The sequence below is a fragment of the Chamaea fasciata genome, unplaced genomic scaffold (assembly GCF_029207755.1).
Source record: "Chamaea fasciata isolate MVZ Bird 193981 ecotype frontalis unplaced genomic scaffold, bChaFas1.0.hap1 SCAF_7, whole genome shotgun sequence".
NCBI lineage: Eukaryota > Metazoa > Chordata > Aves > Passeriformes > Sylviidae > Chamaea > Chamaea fasciata.
The window spans coordinates 540,903-567,488 of NW_027094092.1; the positions used below are offsets into that span (position 1 = coordinate 540,903).

General features: G+C 50.7%; 1 protein-coding gene across 2 annotated transcripts; it reads left to right on the forward strand.

The window, feature by feature from the left end:
• The first annotated feature begins 17 nt into the window (after positions 1 to 17).
• Positions 18 to 26,586, forward strand: CCDC9B (coiled-coil domain containing 9B). Of its 2 annotated transcripts, XM_066187073.1 has the most exons (14): positions 18 to 226; positions 2,449 to 2,562; positions 2,955 to 3,059; positions 3,783 to 3,845; positions 4,236 to 4,400; positions 7,582 to 7,731; positions 13,507 to 13,581; positions 15,468 to 15,652; positions 16,980 to 17,041; positions 17,548 to 17,601; positions 18,015 to 18,120; positions 18,669 to 18,726; positions 19,054 to 19,860; positions 24,296 to 26,586. In XM_066187073.1, the coding sequence occupies exons 1-13, from the start codon at positions 206 to 208 to the stop codon at positions 19,828 to 19,830; spliced, it is 1,935 nt and encodes a 644-aa protein (XP_066043170.1). In that variant the 5' UTR covers positions 18 to 205; the 3' UTR covers positions 19,831 to 19,860; positions 24,296 to 26,586. The 2 variants fall into 2 exon arrangements, with proteins under 2 accessions (XP_066043170.1, XP_066043171.1); XM_066187074.1 differs by lacking the exon at positions 3,783 to 3,845 and having other exon boundaries at positions 19 to 226.

The following is a 26,586-nucleotide window of genomic DNA, read 5'->3' on the forward strand; positions in this document are numbered from 1 at the left end:
AGTGAGATTGGAGAGGAGGACACAGGCACTCCAAACCCTGTCTGTGCTTGGTATATTAGGCAGCCAGTGCTCTTGGCTGGCAGCCCAGACGAGGCTTTTGTAATCAAAACATGATCTTGTATGCTGTGCAACCAGTGCTGAGAAAGGCCGTCTGATGGCTCTCTTCTTTTAGCTCTGCTCTGGAATCCGCCGGGCTCCGCCGCCGATGTCCAACATGCACCGAGCCGTGAGTGCCGCCTGTGCGGGCCCTGGGAGGGGCGGGGGCGCCGGGTCCCTCACCTCAAAAGGCCACGCAAGGACTTGCACTCGCTTCCTTCAGGGTGGCCTTTGGGTGGCTGTCGCTTTGTTTTCTCGCCTGGCCTGGCTGCCAGCAGGCACGGGGAGCAAACAAGGCGTACCGCACCGCGGGGAGGGGCGCGGGGGGGGCGCATTTTGGGTGCCGGGGTTTACATCCCTCTCCGGGGCAGCTTGTGGTGGCTGGCTCGGGACAAGGTGCCTCCCGGGAGGCAGATAACAAACAGAAATGCCGGCAGTGCTGGATGCTGCCCGTGCTGGTGAGGGCTTCAGCTGCAGCGGGCAAGGAAGAGGATATCTCTTAAAAAGAGCGGATACATTTGCTTACGCAGAAGAGCGCTAGCACGGGCCGCTCCTGTCCCCCTTCCCTCCCCCACCTCCTGCCTGTCACACTTTACCAACGCTGCTGTCTCCGAGGTCTCGCTGCAGAAGCGGGCGACCGTACAAGTGTGTGGGAAAACACTGCACGCAGAGACAGTCTGGAGCGAGGTGTCCCTCCAGCCCCCAAGGAGCTGCGTAGCCAGTGTGTGTGCCACTTAGGAGAGGGGCTGTGACACAACGGGATGTCGTCATTTAACTGAAGCCTGACGCCGGCAGCTTTCCATTTTCTCCTTTTGTGCCATTTCAGTTTGCAGTAGAACGAGGCCTGTCGTTCTGTGGCTATACCCTGCTCTTAGGGAGGCCTTGGTTCGGCTGATTGCTGATTCAAAGCCATCGCACGTTTGTTCTGCCAAAGCCATTTATAACTCCCTGTCGCGGTGACATACGGGCGCCTTGGCTCCCCGGAAGAGCTTTACTCTGGGGAGGGCATGGCGGAGCCACTTTCCATCCTGAGCATCAGCTCCAGCCCGGGCTGGGGCAGCGGATTCGCTCCAGAAATGGAGGAGAGGGCACGGCCCCCTGTTCCCGGCTGGCTCGGGGCAGCAGCTGACGAGCAAACGCTGACTGGGCTGAAGTGTACAATGGGTGAGCCCCTGGGAGCCGAGCGTGGGCTGCACACGCTGCCCGGCGCCTCGGCCGTGGGGCCCGGCGACCTCCTCTCGCCCACAGCTCCCAGCGTTTGCTGAAACGGGTTGTGCAGAGAGAAACACCTTCATGGCTTCGTTAAAGGGGAGGAGAAGCGCTGAACACCAGTGAACTTCCCTTCCAGTGACTTGTTTCCAGCTGGAAATGGAAGGACCCCCTCCCCCCAGCACCAGCCCTCTTGCAGCGTAGACAGAATGCTGACAAATGGGCAGAGGGACAACAGCCTGACAGGCCTTTTCCATTCTTTGCTTTGAAAAGAGAAGAGCACAAATACAACCTCTGCAGGAATTTTTAAATTTTTCTCAAGCCGGCAGCTCTGCCAGTTCTCCTTCAAAAGAATCTGAAGATGAAAGGGGTGTGTTTGAGGGCATGCACCACTTTGATCCCACCCTCAGCAGCCAACACCCCAGAGCTCGGTAAACAGTGAACCTGCCAATTTAGTGCTCCCAGAACAGCTTCTGTTCAGGTAAACACTGAATTTGGCTTTAATCAGCCTTGCAAAATGCCCATGGAACTGTATCCACCCACAAAGGCAATCTGCTCACCTGTCACATACCCGATGATGGATGGCAAAGGAAAAGCCATTTGTTTTCCCACAGATCTTGACAAAATCCCATTGTCCGGCAGAAGAATGTGTGGAGGTGGTTTAAATGTTCCTGTTGTCCCACCTGGAAACAGATGGGTGCCTCTGTCCCTGTGTCCTGGCCGAGCAGCCCTTGGCAGGTGCTGTTAGATCAGATACCCCTCACTGGGGACACCAGTGGAGATGGGCTGGCGCAGGAGCTGCCACGAGCAGGTTCTGCTGCCTTTCCCTCACTGTCTGACACCCAGCACACCTCCTCCCTGCCTGAGAACCCACAAAGGTGAGGGTCACGTACTGCATACAGATAAGCAGGGTGTTAACTCTGAATCCCACTGACAGCCATCAAAGTGGGGCAGAAGTGCTTTGCTCAAACTACCTCATTGCTGAACAAAAATTGTAAGAAATGAAAAGGTCAATTCTGTCAGGAAAAAGTCAGGGAGAAGTTGTGGGGAAAGACTTTCACTTCCCACCCTGTGGAGACAGAAGGAGCAGGTTTCATCCTTTGGTGTGATGACTGACAAGAGCTTTGCTCCCTCTGTTTCCAGGATGCTGCTGTGGATGATGCTGTGTTAAGGAAGAAAGAGCAGAAAGATGTTGAACTTGATAAGAAAATCTTGGCTTTGCGGAAAAAGAACGAAGCACTGATACGAAGGTACCAGGTGAGTCTGCAGGTCCTTACCGTGACCAGCTCTGATTTGGGGTCCTCAACTCACAGTACAAAGAAGATTGTCAGCACAGTCAGATATAGATACCATGTTTATACTGGAAACGCTTGGAGGAGGTGGGCAGAGCTCTGCCTTTAGCTGAGCCTTTAGCTTAGCCTTTAACTACAATTCTCTAGTTGGTTTGGAGAACAGACACTGACACTTGCCCCACTGCTGCAGCATCTCCTTGCCCAATGCTGCCTTCCTCTGTCTGCATCCCATAACTGGGACACAAGTTGGTCCACTCCCCCTTAGGGGTAGAGGTGGGTCCAGTTAGCAGAACTAAACGGGAAAATTAACAACATCCAGGTACAAGCTTGTGATCAGGGGAGATATCTGTGTTTCAGGAAATAGAAGAAGACAAAAAGCGAGCGGAACAGGAAGGAATGGCTGTTACCTCCAGGAGGCCCAAGCAGGACGGACTCACTATTACCATCACCAAAGCTCACAATGTAAGTGGTGCCTCTCCTTCACCACGGGCCAGCTCTCACTCCAGTCCTGCTGCTGCAAAGTGGCATTTCTGAGAAAGACCATCGCAGCAAAGTTCTTTGAGGCACAGGAAATAGCTCCTAAGCCCTGAAAAGTGTGGGTGAATCCTGCAGAGGTGTGTGATCAGAGTGATTTTAGGTGCTGCACATACGTTTCCAGCCATGCCCAGCTACCTCTACTCATGAAGAGAGATAACTGGCAGATCACTGGGTGTGTGTACAGGCACAATCAGCCCTGGACAGGTCCCAGGTGTCAGCATCACTGCAAATATGTAGGCAGAGGGTATCAGGGGTGTGTGTGTGTGTGTGTGTCACTGGAGGCATCAGGAATGCCTCTGAAAGTGCCATAAGCTGGGAAAACTTACGGTCTCCTTAGGCTTTGGGAGTGAGCAAAGCAAGTGGCCCTGGGCCAGAGTCTGTGAGTCCCAGGTTTCCTTCCGAACTGGACCCAATCTGATAAGCTCTGTCCACCCATCCTGGCAGCATGGGGCTTGGGAAGCCAGTCCTGCCTTAACCCCTTGGTGAACTTATCTGCCAGAGCTCCTGCAGAGCCTGCTGAGCCAGGCCACCCTGCTTTCAGCACCGCGGGTTGTTGGATCCAGGCCAGTGCACTACTGGCTTCCCACCCTGGCCACGGCCCTCGCCTCTCTCGGGGTGCACTGCTGCACACATTTTTCTCTCATACAGGACCTGAAAGATGCAATTACCCAGACTGAACACTATGGACAAGATAGCCCAACTCTCTCGATGGTGAGCACCACCCTCAGCCATCCACTTGGCTTCCAAGGCCACCTCCCGCAGGACTTAGGCTTTCCCAAGCTAACTCAGTGTGCTGCAGAAAGAGATGAGGATGACATTTCTTTCCCATAACTCTGGCATTTTAGTCTGAAATGTCAGATTTGTAAGTGCAAAGGATTTTTCAGCCTTGCTGTCTTTGTGAGCTTTGCTGCTGAGCAGACAACAAGCCCCTTGTTCCCCAGGAATGTCACGGCAGTGTGCCGGGCACAGGGAACTTCCTGGGGGCAAGGGCTGTCTGTTCTGTAGCTGCCTCCCCGCTTGTGTGCAGGTGTGTTTGGGGAAGGGAATCACATCCCGGAGTCAGGGACCTGGATTTGCTAATGGAAGTGGTTTGTTTTCCAGGACAAAAGGGTGGTGAGTGAGAAATGGGGAAGCCCCTGTCCTACAAGCCCTGGGTTCGGCATTGGCAGTGAGGAAGAGGAGGAGGAGGAGGAAGCAGATCATATGTTCACATTCAGGATGGGGAAGAGGATGCAGCTGGCAGTTACCATGGACAACAAAGCAAAGGTGAGTAGGGGAGAGGATTGCTCTTCCACTGCAGCCTCTTGACTTACAAAGAGGCTTCTGTTCTGCCTCTCACTTGAGCTTGCTGTCCAGTGTGCCACATCCAAAGGGAATAGTTCTCTTACTGTTTGTTCCCTCTCATTTCACAGTTCTTCAGCATAACCTCAGAGCTACCACATGCTTCCCTCTCTGTATCTGATTCCCAGGAATCAGCCCTCAGGCCTTGCTAACCCCCTCAACAACACCCTCCACCCGGCCATGTTTGGCAGTTCCCTTCCTGAGGGATCAGTCACTTTATTGCCCTCCTGGGCCGCTCTGGTGTTAAACTCTGTTGCTGTGCCTGGAAAGAGGGGCTTGCTCAGAGGCACTGGTGTGACTGAATGAGGCACCACCATCCTTCCTGTGACCACTGCAAGGTCCCAGCACCTGAGCTCTTCAGCTGTGCAGAAAACCACCCACATCCAATTCTCAACAACATAAATCATAGTCAAGCCAGCTGAAAAGCTGCACCAACTGGAAAGAAGTCCAGGGGTTTCCTTTGTTCCCCTGTTCTTTTTCCTGGCACACCTCGCATGAGTATTTTTAACACTGCCTCTACAGTCTAAGGTATGCCTCAGACATGGGTGTCTCTGGAAGGGGAGTGGTGTACTTCTGACTAAGCTAGAGAGCTGGTGCCAGAGTCCCAGATCTCTTGTCAGGCAGGGAATGACCCAGGACAAGCCCTTTGTGGGAGGGAGGAGTTGCCTCTGCAAGGCACTGTGGCTGTGACCCTGCTCTCTGTCCCTGTTGGCTCCGCATGGGTGCTCTCCTCATATGACATCTCTCACTCTGGGAGCTGCGGCACCAAGGACCAGGATTTCCCAGTGTGGGACGAGCAGGCTGGGAGATCCCCCAGACTGTTAAAATAGGACACAAGGAAAGAAGACACATGTCAGCAGACACATTGAGCAGAATGCGCCTTCAGGTGAGGCAGCTTAGCCAGTAGCAAAATGGGGAAGGAAGGAAGGAAGGAGGGAAGAAGGAAAGGAAGGAGTGGTACAGGGAGGGAGGGCAAAGGATATTACACAGAAAATGTGGTGGCCTCCCAGCCTGGATGTGTCTAGCTACCACAGCTCTGTTAAATAGCTGTTTCCTGTATTTCCTCTGTGTCTTCCTTGCCATTTGCTCAGTAAATGCAGGGTTTAAAGGCTTTGCCAACACACCAGCCTTCACACCGTGCCTTTTAACAGCCAGTGGCCCAGGGATGATGTCACCTCCCTGTAATCCAGTGATGCTCTTTGAGGCTTCCGTTATGCTCGGGGTGTTTGGCCATGAGGCTCTTTGTCTCGGGTCTCATGAGGGACTTTCTCAGACAGCAAGTGATGAAGTCACCTTCAAATATCCTCCCATTGCCGGACTTCCCTGGCAAGAGGTGTCTGTGACCCTGTAATGTGTCTGAAGGATGAGCCATCAACACCTGAACACTGAAGAGCTCTAGGGAATAGCTGCTGACTTAAGATGAATAAATGTTTGATGTACAACTTGTGGATTAATAGCTTGCAGTTACCTTCTAAAATATCTCTGGGCTTACTTTTTTAATTAAAAAAAAATATGTTAACTAGAATGCCAAACACCTCGTACCAGTGCTCTGGGTAGGGTAGAGCCAGGCCAGTCTCCAGTTCAGGCTCTACCCTCAGCAGTACAGCCTAGAATTACTGAATCCAAAAGCAGAGCTAGAAATCCCCAAGGGAATATGCAACAAGGTTCCCACCACGTCTGTTCATCTGGGGCTGACAGGACAGGCAGAGCAGGGACCACTCCTCTCCCCTGCATCAGGCTGACTCAAGAACTGTCTCTGCTGAGACAGCAAAATCACACAGATGTGAAAGATGGATAAACAAGAGACTGAGGTTCTGCTGCTGGAAATACTCCAGTGTCTCCTAAAACATTTATCATGTGCTAGGAAGCTCGATGACTGAGAAGCCATAAAAAAGGTCATGCTGACAGAGGCTGTGCACAGCAAGGCTCCCTCCACGCTCACATCTGCACTCCTGGCAGAGCCGAGGGAAAATGAGGTTCATGTGAGGCTTCTTGGTTTCACATGTCATGGCAAAGGCCCTGATTGCAAGTCTTCCCTAAAAATCAGAGGCCTGGGTGTGCTTTTTGGTTCTAAAAACAATTTCGTAGCAACAAAGAATTCTCAAGTTTCACTGAAGTTTCCTTGGAGGTTTTGAGTACCTTTTCAATCAAGACTCCAGAAAATGGGAAAGCCCAAGGTGGAGAACAGAGTAAAATGCACCATCCTTTAGAGAGGGAAGCTGCTGAGGTTCCTTCATCCCTGGTGAAGTTGAGCAGACTTCATATGAATGAAGAGAAAAGAAAAAGATCAGAGATGACGATAGAGATGACTTACTAAGTCTCTTGTTTCCTTGTAAGGCAAAAATAAAAAGGCACATGACTGGCCTGGAAGATGATACTTTTAAATAAGAAAAAGCATGTCTTTCTGTACAAAAGTTGTGCTCATTTTGTGGAATTGATGGCTGAGGGCACTGGCAGGACATCAGCCAGCAACAAAGATCATTAACAAAATAAGAACCAGATGTAAATCCATGTAGTGAAGTCATGACACTGATACAGACAGCTGTAAATAATATCTGAGAGGGATAAACTGCCCTTGCTCAAGGAGTTTATATATCAGTTTTCTTAAGTATTCCACTGCTGAATAAATAATTCCAGAAATACGAGCACACAATGACTATGAAATGATGAATTATCAAGTGCTAATACACTTCAGGGGAGTAACTGCTGTGTGGACAAGGTTGGAGAGAAAGAACCCCACAGTTCCTCTTCTCTTCCACCTTCTAGGCTTATGCTCCAAGGTAGCCTCCCATTTTATTGGGATGTGTTGTGTGGGGAGGGACCAACCTTACATTTGTTTCAAGGACACAGACACAAGCTTAAAACAAAACCATCCCTCAGCGCTCGTGCTGCCGATGATCCGAGCAGGGGAAATCCCCCCATGCCAATGTTGTGCTCAGCTGAACACACCTCTGTAATATGACAGATCCCTTAGAGCGGGGTGGCAGCTTTGTAAGCCAAGGGAGCTGGCTGTTAGGCTCGTTTTCTGTTCTGCCAGCCCAAAATCCTTCGCAGCCTGGGATGGCCACTCTCCTAGGGTGTCCTTAACTCAGCCTGTGCCTTGCAGGGCAAGAGGATCGTCAGTGAGAAACGCGCTGAGAGCTTCCCTGGCCCGGGCCGAGTGCCAGACCTGAGCGAGGAGGAGATGGACCACTTGGTGGCTTTCCGACGGGGAAGGAGGATGCAGATTGCCATCACCATGGATAACAAGGAAAAGGTAAGTACAGTGCTGGTGATTGGCCTGTAACCGTCCGTGGCATCCACTTCTGCCGGCATGAGGAGGGCCCAGCCACAGGCCGTTGGGGGACACTGTATGTTAATACTGCAGCTTATCGCCATAGCTCTGCCTTCCATCCCTGCGAAAGAAGAAAGCCACAATATTTTCCCTCCCTTGTGATCCTAGCTAAAAGCTAAAACACACTGGGGTCATAAACCTGTGATGCTGCTTTGGAAGGATTGATGAAAGCACTGCCAGATATGGGGCATGAATCTCACCTCCTCTCTTCGCAGCTTCTCTTTGGAGCCACACAGCAGACTGGGACAGGAGCAGTGGCCTCCTGCCTCACTGCACGACTTAAACGTTAACAGAGCTGGGCAGTATCTGCTTCTGAACCACATCCTGCTGTGCCCGGCCATCACCTGCTGAGTGAGCTGGCCAAGCTTTGTTAATCTTTGAAACATATTTCAAATAGTTCTTTACAAATACCTTTCTCTTTACACACGCAGAGGCATGTGCTGTTTTCCTCTTTGGGAGTTTTCACAGATAAGGAAGAATGCTTGCAGCAAACAGGGGCAGCAAATCTGTGTAGGAAAGCAACACTTGGAGTAGCTACCAAACACACCCAAGAATGCTGGGAGACATCTGCAGCCCCTCTCTGAAATAGTGCCAACCATTTGCTGCTACTACCCATGCTCATCTTCAGCTCCTCCACCTCCTCCCCAGGCCTTACCTAGGCTCCAAGAACACTGGTGTTCCTTTCTCGTGGCTGCCAAGCAGTGTTTTGGACACCACAAACAATCAGCTGCCTGACTGAGCCCCTGGTAACCCCAAAAGTTCCCAGGACAGACATCATTGCTTCAGTCCAGGCAACACCAACACTCCTGGATGTAATGGGATTGACCTGACTGTGCTGTTCCTGCCCTTGAGGTTGTCAAATGTACTTCTGTAATGTGCTGGGCAAGTGTCTTCTGCTGTCTGCTGGGCCTGTTCAAACACTTGTCTCTGAGGTCACAAGGCTGGGGCTGTGCTAAGAGAGAGCAGCAGCAGGAGCGCCTGGATGTTGGCTTTAGGTCCTGTGCCCTCTTCTAAGTGTATGGACTGCCCTGGAAGGTCATCTCTCGTCTGGTTTCATTATGGAATATGAAATTTGAGGCTGAGCATCCGTATATGTGTTTTTGGCAATGCCTTGCTCACACTGGCCTCAAAGCATCTGGATTCAGAGTGTGTATGAGGGCAGGCCTAAGGCTGCACTGGCCAAAGCCGTAGAATCATTGACGCTTAGAATCCCAGAGTGGTTCAGCCTTGTTCCCTGACAGCTCCATTTGCTGCTCCTGCATCAGGGGAAGTAGTGAATAGATCATTCCCTGGTCATTTCCCAAAGCCCAAATGATTTTATGGACCTGTTTCACATCTCCCTTCAGCTATCTCACGTAACTTCAGAGATTGCCCCTATTTAGACTTGTCTGCTGAGGACTGTTCTTTATTTCTCATCATTCTCATTGTCCCAGTTTGTGCTTTTGTTATTTTTTCAGTACAAGCAGACCAGAACTGCACATGGTATTCCAGCTGTGGGCTCTCCAGGATGTACTCAGTGACATAACAATGTTCTGGCTTGTTCTCTATTCTTCTCCCAGCAAGTTTGCATTTTCTTTGCCTTTTTTTTTTTTTTCCCCCCTAAATAATTGAGCTAACATTTTCAGAGAACTAGTCACAGTAACACCAAAATTTCATTTCTGACTGTTAATCATAGTTCAGGACTCATTACTCTGTGCGTGTATACAAGAAGGGACATTTTTCTCTGCGTGAGTTATTTTGTATAACTGATATTGAATTTCAGCTGTAATTTTATGATGCAGGCATTCAATGTCAAGAGATCTTTTGCAGCTCTTTCCGGGCAAATTGCATTCTTTGCCCTGGATGATTTAGTATCATCAGCAAACTGTCATCCCTCTCTTCAGCTCCTTTTCCAGACCATTTATGAGCATGTTGAGCAGCACATGTTCCAGTGGCACACTCCTGCTAATCTTCTGCCATGGAAACCACCGTTTCCTCGCCACTTTTTCTTTTCTGTCCTTTAATCAGTTATTAAAAAAACCCCTTCATTTTCATCCCCAAATCGATCAGCTGCTGGAGAGCCTGCTGGGGTGTCAGTGGTGTCGGCTGGGTAGCTGTGTTAGGACCTGAGCTGGGAGCCCTGGTTCAAGGATTAACTTTCAGTCACTCATTAACCCCAGCGTGGTTCATCCTTTGGGCCTTTTTACCTCGTGCCCCAACTGGTTCCCTGCTCTTCTGGGGCTCCCACAAAGGCCTAGGAGAAAGAATCACATCCATCACTCCCCCTCCAGTAGCCTGGCCACTGTCAAATTTGCTTCCTCCTCTGTGCGCTTGCCAGATTTATCCTATTAAAGTATTTGATGGGTCTCCTCATTACCACACATTTTCTCTATTTTTATTCACGATGAAATTCAATAAAGAAAAAACAAACAAAAAACAAAAACCCAAAGAAGGAAACAACTCCCATTCTTGCTGCCCATGGTGCTTCTGGCTAACCCCGTGCTGTCAGTCCCAGACTGCAGCACATCTGGGGAAGGAGCTGCCAAAGAGGAAATGCAAGGGAAAAAAGATGCTTTCGTGGTCTCCTTTTCTGACACAGTGCTGGTGCCATAAGTGGAAAGACTCTTTCACTCTCTGTTAGCCCATAGGGCTGAAGAGACCAAATTATCCTGTCTCCTTGCAGAGCTCATCCCTCTACTGGTGCAGCTTCACAACCTCCAGGGCTGCTGCTGGCTTGGAAGTGCCACATCTGGGACCCATCTCTGCCTGGCTGCCCCTAAACCTGCCTCAGGGCTCTCCTGCCTGTAGGGCTGGAGACAGTCCTTGATTTTTAGCCCTAAGAAGCCACTCCATGCTTTGGCAGTGTCTCAGGCTCATTAGTACATTAGAGCTGGGAGCCAGCAGCCCAGGACCAGTGGAGCACAATGGTTAATTAACAGGTTACAAATCATCTTTTAAATGGGCAGTTGATAGAGCTTCAGGGCTTTTAAATTGTCCTTTTATTAACAGAGTTTCCCAGGATGGTGTATCAGAAATGACTGTAATCAAGAGATACAAAAGCTGCTTTCAGGGACTAACACAGAGGAATTGGACTTGGTGCTTGCCGAGGAGAGGAACCAAACCTGTGGCAGGAGAAACACTTGCTTTTACATTGCAGATGGGAGGGGAAAATAGGCAGAGAGGGTGGCTGAAAAGTCTTCAGCTCCCTTCAGGCAGCACAATTAAGGAGGCAGATTTTTCAAAAGAGTTATAAAAAAAATCCTCTCATGTACCAGTTTCAAAAATCCTGCCCAGTGGGGAATCTGAGCACTAGAAAAACAGCTTTAAGCTCCTACAAAAATCTCCTCATTTCTTCAAGAAGAAATGCCAGTTGTGGTGCTGACACGTGCCTGGAGAAGTGGGTACCAAAAGGTTTGTTTAACTCATCTGATAGTCCTTATTTTTAAGAAAGAAGGCATTGAACTAGCCCAGAGATGTGGAAGCCTGTCAAAGCTTCTGGAGAGCTGCTAGTACAAACCAGTGCTTGACTGGATAATGGCATCACTATTGTCACCACTGCACAATGGCATTAGCTGGAAATATGTGTGCCAGGGAGTCAGAAAGACCCAGTGGCAGAAGGCATTTGGGATCCCAGGGCTGGTTCTGAGCAGGCTCTGCCCCACCCTGTGCCCCACCCTGCGCCATTCTGGACTGAGAAACTGAGAAATCTTGGCAGAAACCTCAGGATAAACAATCATAATCTTCCTTGACTGTTTCAGGCTTTTGTGTCCTCCTCGCGCTCTGCAGGAACAGTTACACCAGCAATGATAATGTCCACGTCCTTTTTCTTAATTTCGGGGGCAGAGAGGAAGAAGGAAAAGAAAAAAACATGTTTTGTCCCTCTTGGCCTGGGTGTGTGGTTGCAGGAACACCAGCTCTGAGGCAGCAGGACAACGGGAATTCTTCTACTGAGCCAGTGCAAGAGCCAAGCTGACTGTTCTCTGCACAGCTCTGACCTGCTGTCCTGGTACAAAAGAACTGCATTTTTGTGGTCTTCTCCATTTTCCACAATGCTGTCTGAGAAGCAAAAATAGAAGCAGACTGAGGCAAAAGGCAGCTGGCTTGCAGTGAGGGTGTAAAAGGATGGAGGGTTGTGCAGTGTCTCTGTGACCCAGGTTTGCGGTGGGTACTGAGGAGTGAGCATTCCAAATGGGACAGCCACTAGGATGCAGAACTCCAGGAGAGCAAAGTTTCCAGATTTCTGCTGTTTAATCTCTCTGTAAATGCTCAGTTTGGGACTGCAGAGACTCATTCATCTCTCACTACAGGGTTCTTCAAACAGGGCTGCCAGAGCAGGTGACTTTGAGTCCAGAGGAAACATTTTTTTGGTTGTACAAGTTTTCACTTATACAACATTTTGAAATAAATCCCCAGTGTCATCTTTCACCATATCCCCTTTTGCAACAGGCAGGATATGGTGAGGGTGAGCTTCTCTGAGCACAGACCCCTCTGCATTTTTCCCAAATCTTTGCTGAGAAATCCCAGGACAATATAGCTAACACTTTCCTTGTTATTTCCAAGGATCAGTCTGTACTGGAGCTGCCAGTCAGACCAGTGAAGCTGTCACGCACCAAGTGCAATGACAGTCCATGAACAGTATGGCCACACTTCCCACCTCCCTCAGACCTAGCATGTGTGGGCAGTCCCCCCAAAAATGTGTCCCCAGCTCATTGCCTGCATGATTCCACGGAGTACATGAGAACAAGCTGCAGCAGCATGAGTTGCCTTAGGAGATTGGGCAGAGCTGCAGGTATCAAGACTGGTATCCCGAGTTTCCCTGCAAAACTAAAGCTGTGTCTGGTGAATGCACAGAATAAAAGTCCTGTTTCCAGCCTGGGCTGGACCTCGCCACGCTGCCGCTTTCTGGAAGGGCTGAGCTGGCAGTTCGTGCTGCCACGTTCCTCTTTGTGTTTCAGTTCTGCTTGGCACTGCAAAATGGCAGCAGGACAAGCTCAGCCCCCCACAGCCCCAGCCCTGTAGCTGTCCAACCAGGCAGGAAGCCTTTCCTAAAAGATCTTTATGCTCTGCAGACTGTTTCGTTAAGACCCGCTGCAATCCCACCCTGGCCTCTGACATGGCCCTGCCTCTATTATTCATCCCACGTGGGGACAGAGAACCCGTGGCTTGGCCGATGTTTGGTGTCTGTAGCTCACTTAGATGCTGATTGTCACCTCCTGCCAGGCAGGGGAATATCTACACCACAGCAAAGCTTGCCAATCTGGTGGCAGCATGGGTAAACCCCGCGGGAGCAGCGTCCTGGTAGGATGCCATGTTTGCCGGGGACTAAAATCACTCCTAGTTTGACCAGGGGTTGTAGCTGCATGTCAGACAGGCTCCCAGATCTTGTACAGTGGAATCCTAAAATGGCCCAAGTCTGTAAAAGTTCCTGAAACTTGGTCTGCCTTGGGAAGAATCAGGATCATGCAGGACACCACTCTGCTTCCAGCTTGGGAGAAGGAGGGACCTGTGGGAATGCTTTTCTCACGCACCCCTTGCTTTCTGACTTCTTTTTTTTCTACATCAGTTTGATTTGGGGCCCCAGAAACCATCCTTCCTCTTTTGCTGGTCTTTTCTGAGAAGTTCTTACATGTCCTGGTCGGCATAGGTTCAGGTCCTGATTCCGCTGCCAGGAATCCTTGCTTAATCCTCGAAATAATTCTCGTGTCCATTCCCTTGCAGGCAGAAGAGCGGAGAACAGCAGAGAAGAGGAGATCAGACAGTGACAGAGGCCCAGAAAGCGAGCACAGCCGGAAGGTGAGTGGGCCCAGGTCCCTTTGTGGGGACCCTTGTCTTGGAAGAGGAAACGGGTGGAATGTGCCTCCCCACCTAGTCCTAAAGGAAGATGACCTCTGGGGTCTCTTCAGAGCCAAACCATCCTGTGGTTCTGTGAAGCAGCATTGTGTCCTGAGGTGGCTCCCACTGTTCATCGCTCTCACCATCCAAAACTTTGCAGAGCAGCTGACACACCTGGAGCAAGCAGCACTGGAAAGGTGACAGGGACCTGCCACCACACTTGTGGTGGCTCCTCAAGGCCTTCACACAGCCATAGGGGTGTTAGGAAGGGTAACACGCTCACCCCTGTGGCAGCACAGCTTTGGCTAGTTCCTCTCCCAAAACTGTTTCCTTGTGGATTGAAAAGCTCAGGCTGCATTAGCTACAGCTTCTCACTTCAGCAGGAGCTGAGTAGGATGGAGGTAAATTAAAGCACAGGCCTTCCCACTGACTGTTTAATGCAAAGCCTGGAGACATGCTGGCTCCCTCGAGCCTGCAGATGCTTTAATTAATGGAGCACAAATAGAATAACCCCACCTCAGTGTGATTCATTAGGAGGACACAGATGGGCTCTTAGACACTAATTTCAGCTGAGCCCCTCAGAGCAGGAAGGGGGCCACAATAGCCTGTGGTCCAGCTAACCACAGCTACGTGTAATCGAGGTGAGGGACCGGCTCCTCCTGCTCCGTAGACCCCTAGCCACTTCTGCTTCTCCCCACAAAAGAGCACAGGCATCAGCCCCAGTCCTTCCCTCACTTTTGGCTTTATGGCTGCATCAGGATCCATCCTGGCAGGACCCACCGTGCCTTGCCATGGGGCTGGAAGCAGTGGGGAGCATTCCCAGGCTGTGCCCCAGCCGAGGGACAGTGCTTGCCCTGGCTTTACCCTGCTGTGCCTTGTCTTTCTCTGGCCTTCATCTCCCCCTTCCTGGGGGCACGGTGTCAGGTCCCCAGCTCCTGCCAGCTGAGGAATGGAGGAGCAGTTGGTGACATCCCAGCTCTGGCCTACGCAGATGGGTCACCTTGGTAACAGGGCTTTCAGTCCCTTCCTCCTGCTGCTTCTCTTACCCGCAGTGCAAGGCTGAGGAGTTAATTCCTCTTTGGGGAAGGTGTGAGGGTGGCTGGCATGGAAGGACACGTGTATGAGGTGATGAATTACCCGCTGGTAATTAGCACCCCAGGACTCAGCTCTGCACTAAGCTATTCCCTACACACTGTTGCTTGACAACACACCACAGCCTGTCGGCTCCTGCTTCCACCTCATCCATTAACCTGACAGCTGGGCTACTTCCCCCCCACATGCTCCGTCAGCTCTGAACTGTCTTTCCATTACGTTTTAAATTTTTGAGCAGTGTCAGCCCTTAACCAGTCTGTCATGAGGAGCAATAAACCAAGAGCCTGACAGCAGTGAAGGTAAAGAGCCCCTTTGCTCCGAGAGTGCTGCTGTCAGGCAGAGGGTTGGCTGCAGCTCTGTGACTGTGGGCTCCTGTGGGTGCCTGGTGGCCAGAGAGGGCTGGCTTCCTTCCCTGCCTTCTCACTGTGTGGAGGATTTCACAGGCATAACTTTGATTTATGTATCCCAAAGTCTTCAGGTTGGGGGACTCATCATTCAAACCCTGTTGAGAGATGTTGCAAGCACTCCACACTTTGCAAGCAAAGGTTCCTGCCTCCGTTTTCCCTTCTGTAGAGCCGGTGTATTTAGGCTTTGGGTAAAGCAGAGTCCTTTCATCACTTCAGAGAAAGGAGCTGACCTTGTCCCAAGTTGTTTTCAAATATTCCTGAGCATTTGTGGCAGTGAGAGTACAAAGTACCCTGAGTGCAGCTCTTTCGGACAGTTTTGTTAACCAGAAGCTATTTTCCCTCCACCAGGACGGTGGGAAGGCAGTCCAGAAGAGCCCTGGAGACCTGAGTTTACCCATGACTGGCCGGGAGCGCTCGGAGTACATCCGCTGGAAGAGGGAGCGGGACCAGATTGACCTGGAGCGCCTGGCACGTCACAAGAATGCCAAGGGCGAGTGGCGACGGGCTTGGGATGTGGAGAAGTCGGAGCACATGTAGGTCCTTCCCTGTCCCAGGGTGCTCTGCCTGCAGCAGGCCTAACGCCAGTAGTGGGATCTTGTGCAGATACTTACCAATTCCATGCTGTCATGTCCCTACCAGATCCACACTGCTGCCTCTTCCTCCCCAGACCATGCCCATAAGTGGGATCTTGTATGGAAGTGAGTCTCATGTTTTCTTCCTGGTATGAGCTCTCCTGAGAGGGGATACCATGTGCTGGCAAAGATTGCCTGCCTTTGGTCCAGCCAGGGTATGGACTGTAGGAGGGAGGGGAGCATGAACCGAGGCTCAGTCCGCATCTGGAGGATCCTCTCCGTTTCCACATGAACAAATCCAATGACAGGAGGGTACAGGTGCTCTTCCAGAAATGTGGATGGACAAACTTGCATTGCTAGGCCACAGGTTCTCTCGCTGCCCCCCGCTTGCTTGTCCTTTCCAAGCACGGGAGAGCCCAACATGCCTAAGTCCTCCCCACCCCATCAACTGAGCCTGTTCAGGCACTGCAGGGCCAGGGGGTCACTTCAAAAGGCCACCTCTGTCATACAGGGACAGTGCTGAGAACAGCAATGTAGGACAGCTGGGAACGAGCCGGACACATCCCTGCCTTAATCACGGTCCCTCTGCCTCTGCTGGCTCAGCTGGGTGACACCAGCCAGAGAGCTTTGGAGGATGACCCGGCACCTGTAGCAGGATAAGTTTCTGGTAGGTGTGGAGTTAGGGGCTCTTACAAAGGTTTGGTGATACAACAGTTTGTACAGGACGGGTAGGCGGGACAGTCCTTTGGCTGAGGAATGGAACCAAACACATCAAATTTCAGTCCCTGAGACCCCAATAATTAGGGGTGAATTGACTTAAGTGGCTGCTGAGTGTTGGCAAGACAGCCCTGAGCCTTACTGTTTTTCCAAAAATCCATTTTTAAGAGAAAAGCCATAATATAAACCAGGCAGGACTAGAAGCCAACCAAATGGTCTGATTTGAGATGACAAGTCCTGAAGCTACTTCAGATTGTGTTTGGAAGCTTGGGAAGCTGCATTTGAGTGTAGTACAGCTACGCTACCTCTACAGGATGCTCATAAAATTTAATATATACATGTGGGTACTGATGTAAAGGTTTTAGTGGTTCTTCTTTGGGGTAGAGCTATCTCACGGCCTCAGTTAGCACATGCAGCTTCAGCAGCTGCTGAGAAACCTGCACAGGTTTGCCTGTGGGCAGGTGCAGAAGGGCCAGAGGCCGGAGCTTGCGTCGTGCCAAGGGCTCCTGCCCACGCTTTGCACACTGGAGGAGGATGGTCAGGTCTGACAATGCCTGTTTTTAACCTGCAGGTTTGAAGAGGACTTTGTTAAGGATGGGCAGCCAGCCTTGGATAATCCCAGCAATAAGAAAGGTTGGCAAGGGACACCTAGACTCTGTCCTGACGCTAGTGAACGCTGATGGTGCGCATCCCAGTGCCGCAGCAGCTGCCGTGGCTGTCAGCTGTGAAGCTCTGCTTTCCTGGGCAAACGCCTCTGAGCTGGGGGCTCAGCCCTCCCTGCTGGGCAGAGGGCTCGGGGGATGGGATTTGAGCAGCTGGGTGCTAGAGCTTTGGATCTTTCCAGAGAGAGCAGTGGCTTCTATAGCCTGGTACAACACAGTGTGGAGGCTCAGCCCTGCCTCCTTTCCCACACACTCTTTAAAGAGGCAATCCTATTCCAGAGCACATCATCTCTGATCCCTATGGCACATGCTGGCTTCTTTACTAGCATAAGTCCGTCCTGACTCCTGTTTCTCAGGAGATGGACTTGCAAAACAAAGCTTTCCCTCGTGACACCCTATTTGAACATCAGGCTTTTTGCTGCCTGTCCATTACAGACCCTCACTCACTTTGGTGCATCCTTTCTTGTGTCCCTGCAGGGGGAAGGAATGCCAGGAAATTCCAGCACAGGTCCTTTCCTGCAGACGGGAGAGGTGAGTAAACCACAGGATTGTGTTATGTCGCCCCACTAAATGCCAGCACCTCTGATATCCCTCAGGGAGAGCATTCTCTCCAGACACTTGCAGATTTTGAGAGCCTTTTGGAGCATACCACATGGCTGCTCTCATAGCTGTGTGCAGGGTAGAAGTCTTCCAAGAACAGCACAAGTAAGACTGTATCTAAGGAAAAAAATTTAAAGTTAGAATTGGAATTTGCAATTAAAATAACACACAAGAAATACCCTAAATTCTCGATTTGTCTTTGTTACTTTAAAAAATATACATGCAGCATGCACACAGCTTCAAGGGCATCCCACCTCAGAGGTCCTTTCCAAGGATTCAAGGGTGTTGGCCTGTCCAGTGGTCCATCTGCTGCTTCTGCATGGCATTTCCAACCTGTTTCCTAGGTGGAGGACATCGTGGAGTGAATGTGAGCGACCCTGGTCCGAAAGCAGTGTCAGTTGTGAGCAGCCGAGCCAAGGGGAAGGACAGATTGACAGGCAGAGCCAGGAGGTGAGGAGTTAGCAGCACTGCCGTGGTGCGCACGTCCACGTCTCACTCCCTGCCAAACTACGAGGAGGCAGCCCATGCCGGGGCCTCACCGCCCATACCTGGAAGCATATCCCACCTAACGCTGCCCTCTGTCAGTGGGAAGCCATTGGCCCTTGTCCTGTCACTGCAGGCCCTTGTCGACAGCCTTTGTGACTTGCAAGCAATTTTAGCCTTCAGTGTCTGCCTCTGTGTCTGCTGTTGTGGAGACCTGGGACATCTGGGCACCGTCAGCAAGCAGGACCAGGCAGGCATCAGCACAAGCAAACTCTGTCTTCTTAGTCTTAACTGTCTGTTCTGACAATTGGAGTTTATGCACGCATTACAATTAGAATTACAACAACCAGTTGATTAAGCTGTAGTGATTTCGAGTGAGTCTCTGGATAGGCCTGGACAAGGGGCTCAGACAAGGAGTACATGGCCCTGCGAGGAATCCCTGTCGGGGTGTCAGGCAAGGGACACTGGCTTTGTTAGCATTTCAAGGGCTAAACTCTGATAGTTTTTCTTGACAGATGGGATGCAAAAGAAGGCGAGGACATCTCTCTTCTGAAGGATGACCTTGATGGCCAGGTGAGTTCCTGAGTTGCAGGCTGGCAGCTGAGTTCTCAACACATGCACTATCAGGAAAACTGGAATCTCCAATCCATTCCAGAGCTGGGAGACCTCTGTTTTTGGGTAACTGTACTCGTCACTAACACTCCTCACATGGCCTGGTGTGACAGCAGCTTCACTGCTTACACAGTGCAACCTGTCAGCACAACCACCTCACCTATTCTGGGCCCTGAACACTTCTCCACCTACATCCTTTTTCCTCAGATTTTCAGAACCATCACAGGCAAGAAACACAATGCGCAGGTGCTTTAATAAGCTGAACTCAATATGCTCTTTGTTTCTCAGAGGAGCCTTGGTATGGACAGGCAGAAGAGCAGAGGTGATGAGGGGGTGGAAGAGAACTGCACAGCTGAGCTGGAGGAGAAGGGGAAACAGCCAAGCCTCCAGGATCACGGGGCCTCCTCCTCACAGCGGCTGCGGAGTGGGAAGGTCCAGCCTGCCCAGAATGGCCAGAAGGAGGAGCAGAGGGGAATGAGGGGCTGCGGCGCGGAGGTGTCTGTGGCCAGCCCCGGGGACTCAGAGCCAGGGCCCAAGACAAGCAAGGAAAGTGTTGGGGAAGATGCCAACGGGAAGCCTGGCACTGCTGACGTCTCCCAGGAGGAGAGTGCTGACAGCACTGCTTCACAGAGCGGCCTTCAGAGCAGTGTGCAAGGCTCCAGGCCTGGCAGCAAGGAGACCCTGCCACTGCCCCTGGGAGTGAATGTAGATGGAGCTGGATTGGAGAAACAGCCAGCTTCAGAACAGGAGTCCTCTGAGAACTCCAACAGCCACGGAGGAGAGCTCGACACAGCAGCAGGAGACAGACTGGATGCAGATCAAGGACAGCTGGTGAGCAGAGGAGGGGAAGAAGTGACCCGAAGCACTGCTCTTGAGGGACAGGCACTTGCACTGAAAGGAAGTGAAGATGCTGAAGGCACTGAACACCATGAGCCTTCGTCCCCAGGGAAATCCAGCTCTGACAAGACTGTTGTGCCCGAGCAGGACACGGCAAAATCCCAGTCTGGGGAAGGGGACCAGCCTGAGGACTGCAAGGACAAGGACGGCGGGGACACTCACAACTAGCAGATTGCACCAGCTTGCCTGAGACATAAGGTGAGTCATCTCATTAATGCTCTCGGCCATAATAAGGGCCACAACTCCATTTTCTGTGGTACAATGGCATCATACCAGATAACCGTTCTGAAACGTTCATTAGCAGCGCTATGGATCTTTAAGGTAATTAAATCTGTAGATCCCAAAGGCCTGTCCTGGAGTGGGTGGGGAAGGAACGGAAAGTAAGACAGAAAAATTTGGACAGAAAACTGGGCTGCTGAGGTTGGTTGATGGCACACATTAGTTAGGGCACATCCTGATCTGTTCCTGGGAAACTATGACCTTAGAAAGGATGGGAGGAATAACCTCAGTGGGATGACTTTATTTCTGTCTATGGGGTGATCACAACTTGAGGTTTGTGTGGTCCTTCCCCAAAACACTTGCAAAGCCACAAGGGCCCACCTCGTGGGCAGAGCCTGGGAGAAGGTTGACTCTGTGTGGGATTCTCTTCCCAGTAGAAGGTCAGCGAGTGCCACACTTTTAATTACAGATGGTAACACTAATGTGCAGGGCAGTGTATAAGTACACAGGGTGAGATGATTCCTGGCGCAAAGGCCCACAAACCAAACAGTTGGGAGGGAGAACAGAGCCGGTTATGGAGCACTGCTCCAAGTTTTACACAAACAAATGGTTTTCTTCCATCAAGGCAAATGCAAAGCCGGGAGAAGGAACAAAGGATGACAGGCACAAAGTTAAGGTAGAAATTAGGAAGAAGGGGAAAGGAGAGAGGGGCTCTTTGCAAGGTGTGTTTTTTCCCAGGCAATGTTCCACAGAGCAGGACATCACACTAAACAGAGATGAATGTTTCCAGAACGCAGGCCAGCTTGCCTAACACGGGCGTGGCTCTCAGGATACTCCTGCCTCTCTCCTTCGCAGAGTCAGCAGCTCTGTTCCAAAAGCGGGCGCTTGTGGCAAGGAGCTGCTCAGAGCCAGGCTGGCAGATCCCCCACCAAGTGCCTCTCCCCAGTTCCAGAAGCTTTTCTGCAGACCCTACGCTGCAATGTGTCCCCCGGTGTTGCTCAGTATTCCTCCCAGAGGTGCAAATGAGCTTAGGGATGAAGTGGCTAAGCTGCTAACAAAGACTCTCCCTATAATCCAATCCATACAAAAGGCAGGGAGAAGCGCAAGCGTCATAGTGATTTAAAAACGACTAAACATCAAGAACCAGCAGGAGCTGGTTCTGTGTTTGAACTAAAATTCCTTCAAGCGAGGGAAATTAATTCCAACAGCATTTAGGAGAATGTTATGAAACACCTGGATAGGCATAATGGGAGATTACTGTCCAGCCATGCCTCTCCAATCGACCAAAATTCCCACCAAATTAGAGGATGAAGGAATTAATGACTACTTTGCTCACTCAGGATAACTTTAATTAGACACCAACTAAGAGGAAACAATAAATTAGAGTAGTCCATTTTCATCTCAGCAATGGAGATTCCCATGGTTTGGTAATAGGGCTCTAAGTCCACTTCAGAGCCCAGCAGGTATTTGCAACAGCTGGAAACATCTGTACTCAGTGATAACGATGTGCTGGCCCCTTGCCCTGCTCGGGGGCTCTGTGGGGCCCATGTCCTTCTCACATTAGATGCAGATCTCACATTCCTTCCTGCACAACTACAGCCCTGTGCAGCCACCACGTGGGTTTCACAACTCCCCCTCCCAACATCTATTTATGGCACTAAAAATCTCCAGCACCTTCAAATCAGTGGGAGATGCTGCGCAGAGAGTGTGGTGGGGCTTTCATCCTTCGCTTCAAATAACAAGGAATAAATATTTACTTGAAGTGCAGGACTGGAATCCCTGGAGATTGTCCAACAACTCCCAGAGAAGTAAACGATACACAAAAACCACAGAAGCTTTTCCCTGAATTCTCTTGAGAAAATTAATCTTAACATCTTTAGAGAAAATGCAGCTGGGGGTAGATTTCCAGAGCAGCTCCAGGGATCTGACCTTGCAGCACTGGCTGACGTAAACAGGAGTGGGGCAGGCAGGGCCTGAGTGCTGCAGGACGGAGGAGGTCAGCAGAGGTCAGCTCTGATGCAAACCAGCGCCCAAGGTTGGTGCAGGAAACAGCACAAGCACAAACCAGCACTTCCCAAAACAGTTGCGGAGCTGCGGAAGAACAACCAGCTTCCTTGAGGTTCAGGAGACAGGAAGATACCATCTGCTGGTACGTTTGGGGAGTTGGGCTAGGATCGGCAGGGTCAAGGGCTGGCCTTGAATGGCATCGGCTTCCCTGGTCCTTCCTGCAGCCCACACCACCCTCTGGAGCCCATCATCATGCCACGGGCATTTTAAATTCCCAGAGCAACTCGGAGCGCCACCTAAGTGGAGAGCTTAGTCTCCAATGCAGTCAGGGAGTGAGACTTGACAGAGTTGTCTCCATAACTCTGCAGCGATGGCACAACATGGGGAGGACAGTGTTACCACTGGAAAACACAGGGATCCTGAGAGAATGGTGCAAGAGACCAGGGACACACAAGGAAGGCTCCAGGGCTCTTGAGGGAATGTTCAGTCTAGGAAAATGAAGGCAGAAAGCAGTGGAACTGTGGTCTCTGTAGATACGTGGTTAGTGAACAGATCAAGCCAGAACACAACACTGGGGCAGGGGCCAACGTATTGGAGAAGCCCAGGAATAAATACGGGAACATTAGGAAAAGGTGGCTACCAGTCAGAGCACTTGAAGCTTGCCATGGCTGTATCCTCAGGGCCATTTTCTGGAGCTTTACACATCTAAACACAACTCAGGGCTCTGATGGGTGAGAGAGAAGTAATGACTTTAAAGCCCACCAGTGTCTTGGCTGTAAAGACTCACTCATGCATGGGAAGAAGGTGTCTGTATTGAAAGGATAATACTGCAAAGTAGGAAAGGGAATTGTCTCCCAGCACTGAAACACAGTGAGAGAGTTGTGAAAGCATCAGTGATCAAACAGATCCACAATAGGGGGAACTCGTGCTGGAGTCAGCTCAGACTCATAAACCAGATTACTTTACAATACCTGGACCACCAAGTGTGACTGACAGTCTGCTTCTGGCCTTTCCCAGTCCCATTAAATCCCAGCGTGCTGCCACAGCACCGAGCGACCCTCGGCAGCAGGACACAGTCAGCCCTCACTGCTGCACACAGACAGGAGAAGGAGTTAAGTCACCAGCAACAATCTCATCTCAGCTGTACACGGCATCAGTTGTGTCAGCACCTCAGGTCTGATTCCAGTGCAGTTCCTTATTAAATACCTGTGGCTGTGTCTTTACATGATTCCTTGGGAAGTTCCTTTTTTATGCAAGCCAAGCTTCCTGTGGCCCATTCTGCCTTTGCAGGATTTAATCTCTTTTTTTTTTTCCTCATATCCTCCTCCCTGACCTTTCTTGGCAGCTTTGAGTGCTGAAATCTGCATCAGCAAAAGGCAGATCTACGGATTTAAACAGGGATGCAGGGAAATACCAGCTCAGCAATTCTGAGCAGCGCCCAAACACCTGGCAAGTAGAAAAGTGTGGTTGTCGAGACGGCCACGACACTCAGAGCACTTCAGTAAAATTTCAGAAAGCTTTAAGCATCAGCACCTTGTTTTGTAAAAGCCTCTCGTAACTTTTCTCCGTTGCAATCCTATGGGCAGCTCCACACAGCTCTGGCTCTTTGTTCTCCAGTTCTGGCTGACTCCTTCCTGTCCCTAGCACAGCCACCTAACCCTGTCTGTCCTATGCACAGCATCTTACCCTTTCTGTCCCGTACACAACCTCCTGTCCCTTCCTCCTCACAGCACGGCCAGCAAACCCAAACCGACTCCCTAGCACACCCAGAGCTGTGAGGGCAAGGCCGTTCTCACTCTGTTCTCACACAGCTTCAATACATCAAGGGCAAGATTGCCTTCAGCGCCATCTCCAGTTGTCTCCCCACAATGTGTCCCCCCACAGAAAAGAATAAAAAGTCTGCCTTTCCCAGTTAAAATCAGCATGGCTGGGTCTGGAAGCAGCTCCAGGACAGCAGGCTCCCCTCATAGAATAGTTTTTCATCAGGAAAAGCCGATTCAGCCTCTGCCCTCGGGGTTCATAAGTGCTGCACACCCAGGCTGGGTTCACCGGGAAGGATCACAAAGCCCTACCTGAAATCAGCCTCTTCTCTTGGTGCTCCAGGTGCTGAACCAGCACACGCAAGAACATGTCAGGATTGTTGCTACTGAGATGTAAGGAAAGAGGAAAGTTGACGTATCCATCCTAGAGGAGGACTGAGAGTGTTTAATCCAGATTCTGGTAGAATCAGCTCGTCCCCTGGGCTGCAGAGCCCCCACTGCTCCTGTCGGATTTGGCAGCAGGTATCTGGGTTATGCCCCAGTGGTGCAGGAAGGCCAGGGTGGAACTCAGCAGACATTTTAATTTACAGCTCAGCAGTTCCCTGGAGACTGGTAATCCCGTGGCTGTCTCTGCTCTCGTTTCGCAGGATGACGTGCTGGAGGCGGTGGAGGAGAAGAGGAGCAGAAGCTTGTCCTCACTCTTTTACCTTCAATGAAATCAGCCTTCAGCACCTGCCCTGCGCCCTTCAGCACCATTCACAACACGTGGGGTCCCCGTCACCACCCCCACCCTTAGTTCTGGCATCCCCCTTCCCTATCCATGTGTCAAAGGCCAGGGAAGGGTGCACACACTCCCACCCTACAGAGAAAACACCATCACTTATCTATTTGTTTGGCATATATTGCAGCTGTGTGGAAAGCCAAGGAAATGTCTACTGGATGCACTTTATTTTATTTAATGACTAATTCTTTTTAAACTTACGGCTTGGGTTTCTGGGCACACCCCCTGTTTTTTCCCCAAAGGCCGGAGGCACGTGCCAGGGGCTGTGCCAGCAACTGGAACAGCAGGAAGAGGCGACTGGCAAAGCAGAGGGGTAAGGTGTTAGGGTGTAGTTCAGTAGGTGGGTGAAGAAGTTGTGTTCAGAACTCTTGTACTAGAGGTTTGCACGTGGTTGAAGTGTTGGCAGAGGTGTATGGTAGTGGCAGGGGCTGCGGGGCATCAGCAGGATGGATGGATTGATGGATGGAGCGCTTCTGACAAGCCCGGATCAACCCCAGCACCTCCTCCTCCTTGAAGAGCCTCCAGCTCTCCTCCCCTTTTAGAGGCTGAGGAGCTCACCAGGACAGTGCTTTGTGCCAAGGAAGGTGGCTGCTCGGGTGACCAGGTGTACGCATAACTCGGCAAACTCCGTGCCCCCTTCCCAAGCGTAACTGGGCATCCCTGCAGCACGGCGAGGAGGGGGACAGCACAATAATCTTCCTCCTCCACCACGCTGCCCAAAGCAGTTGGCAGCAGGACCGAGCCCAAACTGGAGCTGGGGGTCCAAGACTTCATATCAGACATTTTCACCTTCCTGGTTGTGCCTTCCATAGCCTTGTGTTTGAATAAAAGAGCAGGAATCCTCTTTAAGCTGCCCTGCAGACCTTCTGACCTGGCCTTAAAGATACCTTTCAAATGGAGGATCTGGAGGAGCTTTACAAGCACAAACGTGCAGGAATTCCAGCTGCTTGGCTTTCCAGTTACAGCAAGCTAGGACCCAGCTGGAATACAGCTACCAGTTAAGGAGAAGGCACAAGGAATAACACAACAGAATTTCTGACTTCTGAATGACAGGGCAGAGCGGGCATCTCCCTCACTTCAAGTTGCTGCTCTAAAATTTGATGCCAGAGTAAGCATCCCTGGGACAGGTATGCATGGAGACTGCCTGGAATGTCCTGTAGGATATTGGCTGACCAGGCTGGCAGACTGCCCTGGAGATCAGGTTGGCACGTGTGGACTGAAATACTCTGCTGCTTTAATAAACTAATATTTGCACAGACAAACATTTGTTCTTCCACGTGACTTAGACCCGTGACACCTATCATGAAGCACAAGCCTGGGAATTTCCTCCCTGTGCCAAAGTCAGGAGACTTTACTGGCATCACACCAGGTATTATCAAGAAACAGAGCGTGCAGCTTTTGTGTTTTATCAGTAGAAACATCTCCACCCCACCAAAGCCCAGACTGGGTTTATTTGGACTTACCCAACAGATAAAAGAACAGATAAATAGAAGATTGTAAAACTGCTCCAGGTCCTGGAGCTTCTCCATCACTGTTAAAGGCTGATTTTCCTTATCTGACTGGCTCAAAAACCTGGTTGCAATTGTTTAGTTTTTTAATTTGTTATTATTTTGTACATCAGGTCTCTGACCTGACTCTTGGTCCAGTCAGACTGAGTCATTTCCAGCATTTCCCAGGAGCCAGCTTGCCTCATGGTCCATGGAACACACAGTCTCAGCTCAAGAGCTGTTGTGCCCCACGAGCAGCTGGACGCATGGCCAGGCAGGAATTTTACATTGCCCTGGCGCAGTACTGTGTTGAAGAGATAAAATACCTTACTGCGCTAGACTCCATTCTGAAAGGAAAACCATCACTGGTCCTCCACTCCCTCCTTTTTTTCCTTTCTTCCAAGTGACTTTGCAGGTAATGATGCCCAGGAAGGACCGAGTCTGATCCAGGCCCCGGGGATGGGACTGGACAGGTTGTGCCTGTTCTAAGTGTATTTTTTCCTGCTCATTAACACTTTGCTCAATGCACTTTGTTTGGTGCCTGGGTTGTGATTTTTCAGACAACTGTGGCTTAGCTGTTTCTTCTTTATGGTGAGAGAAAAAACTGACAAGGTGACAAATCTGATGTAGAGGGATTATTTATATGAAATAAAAGCTGGAATGAGGAAAA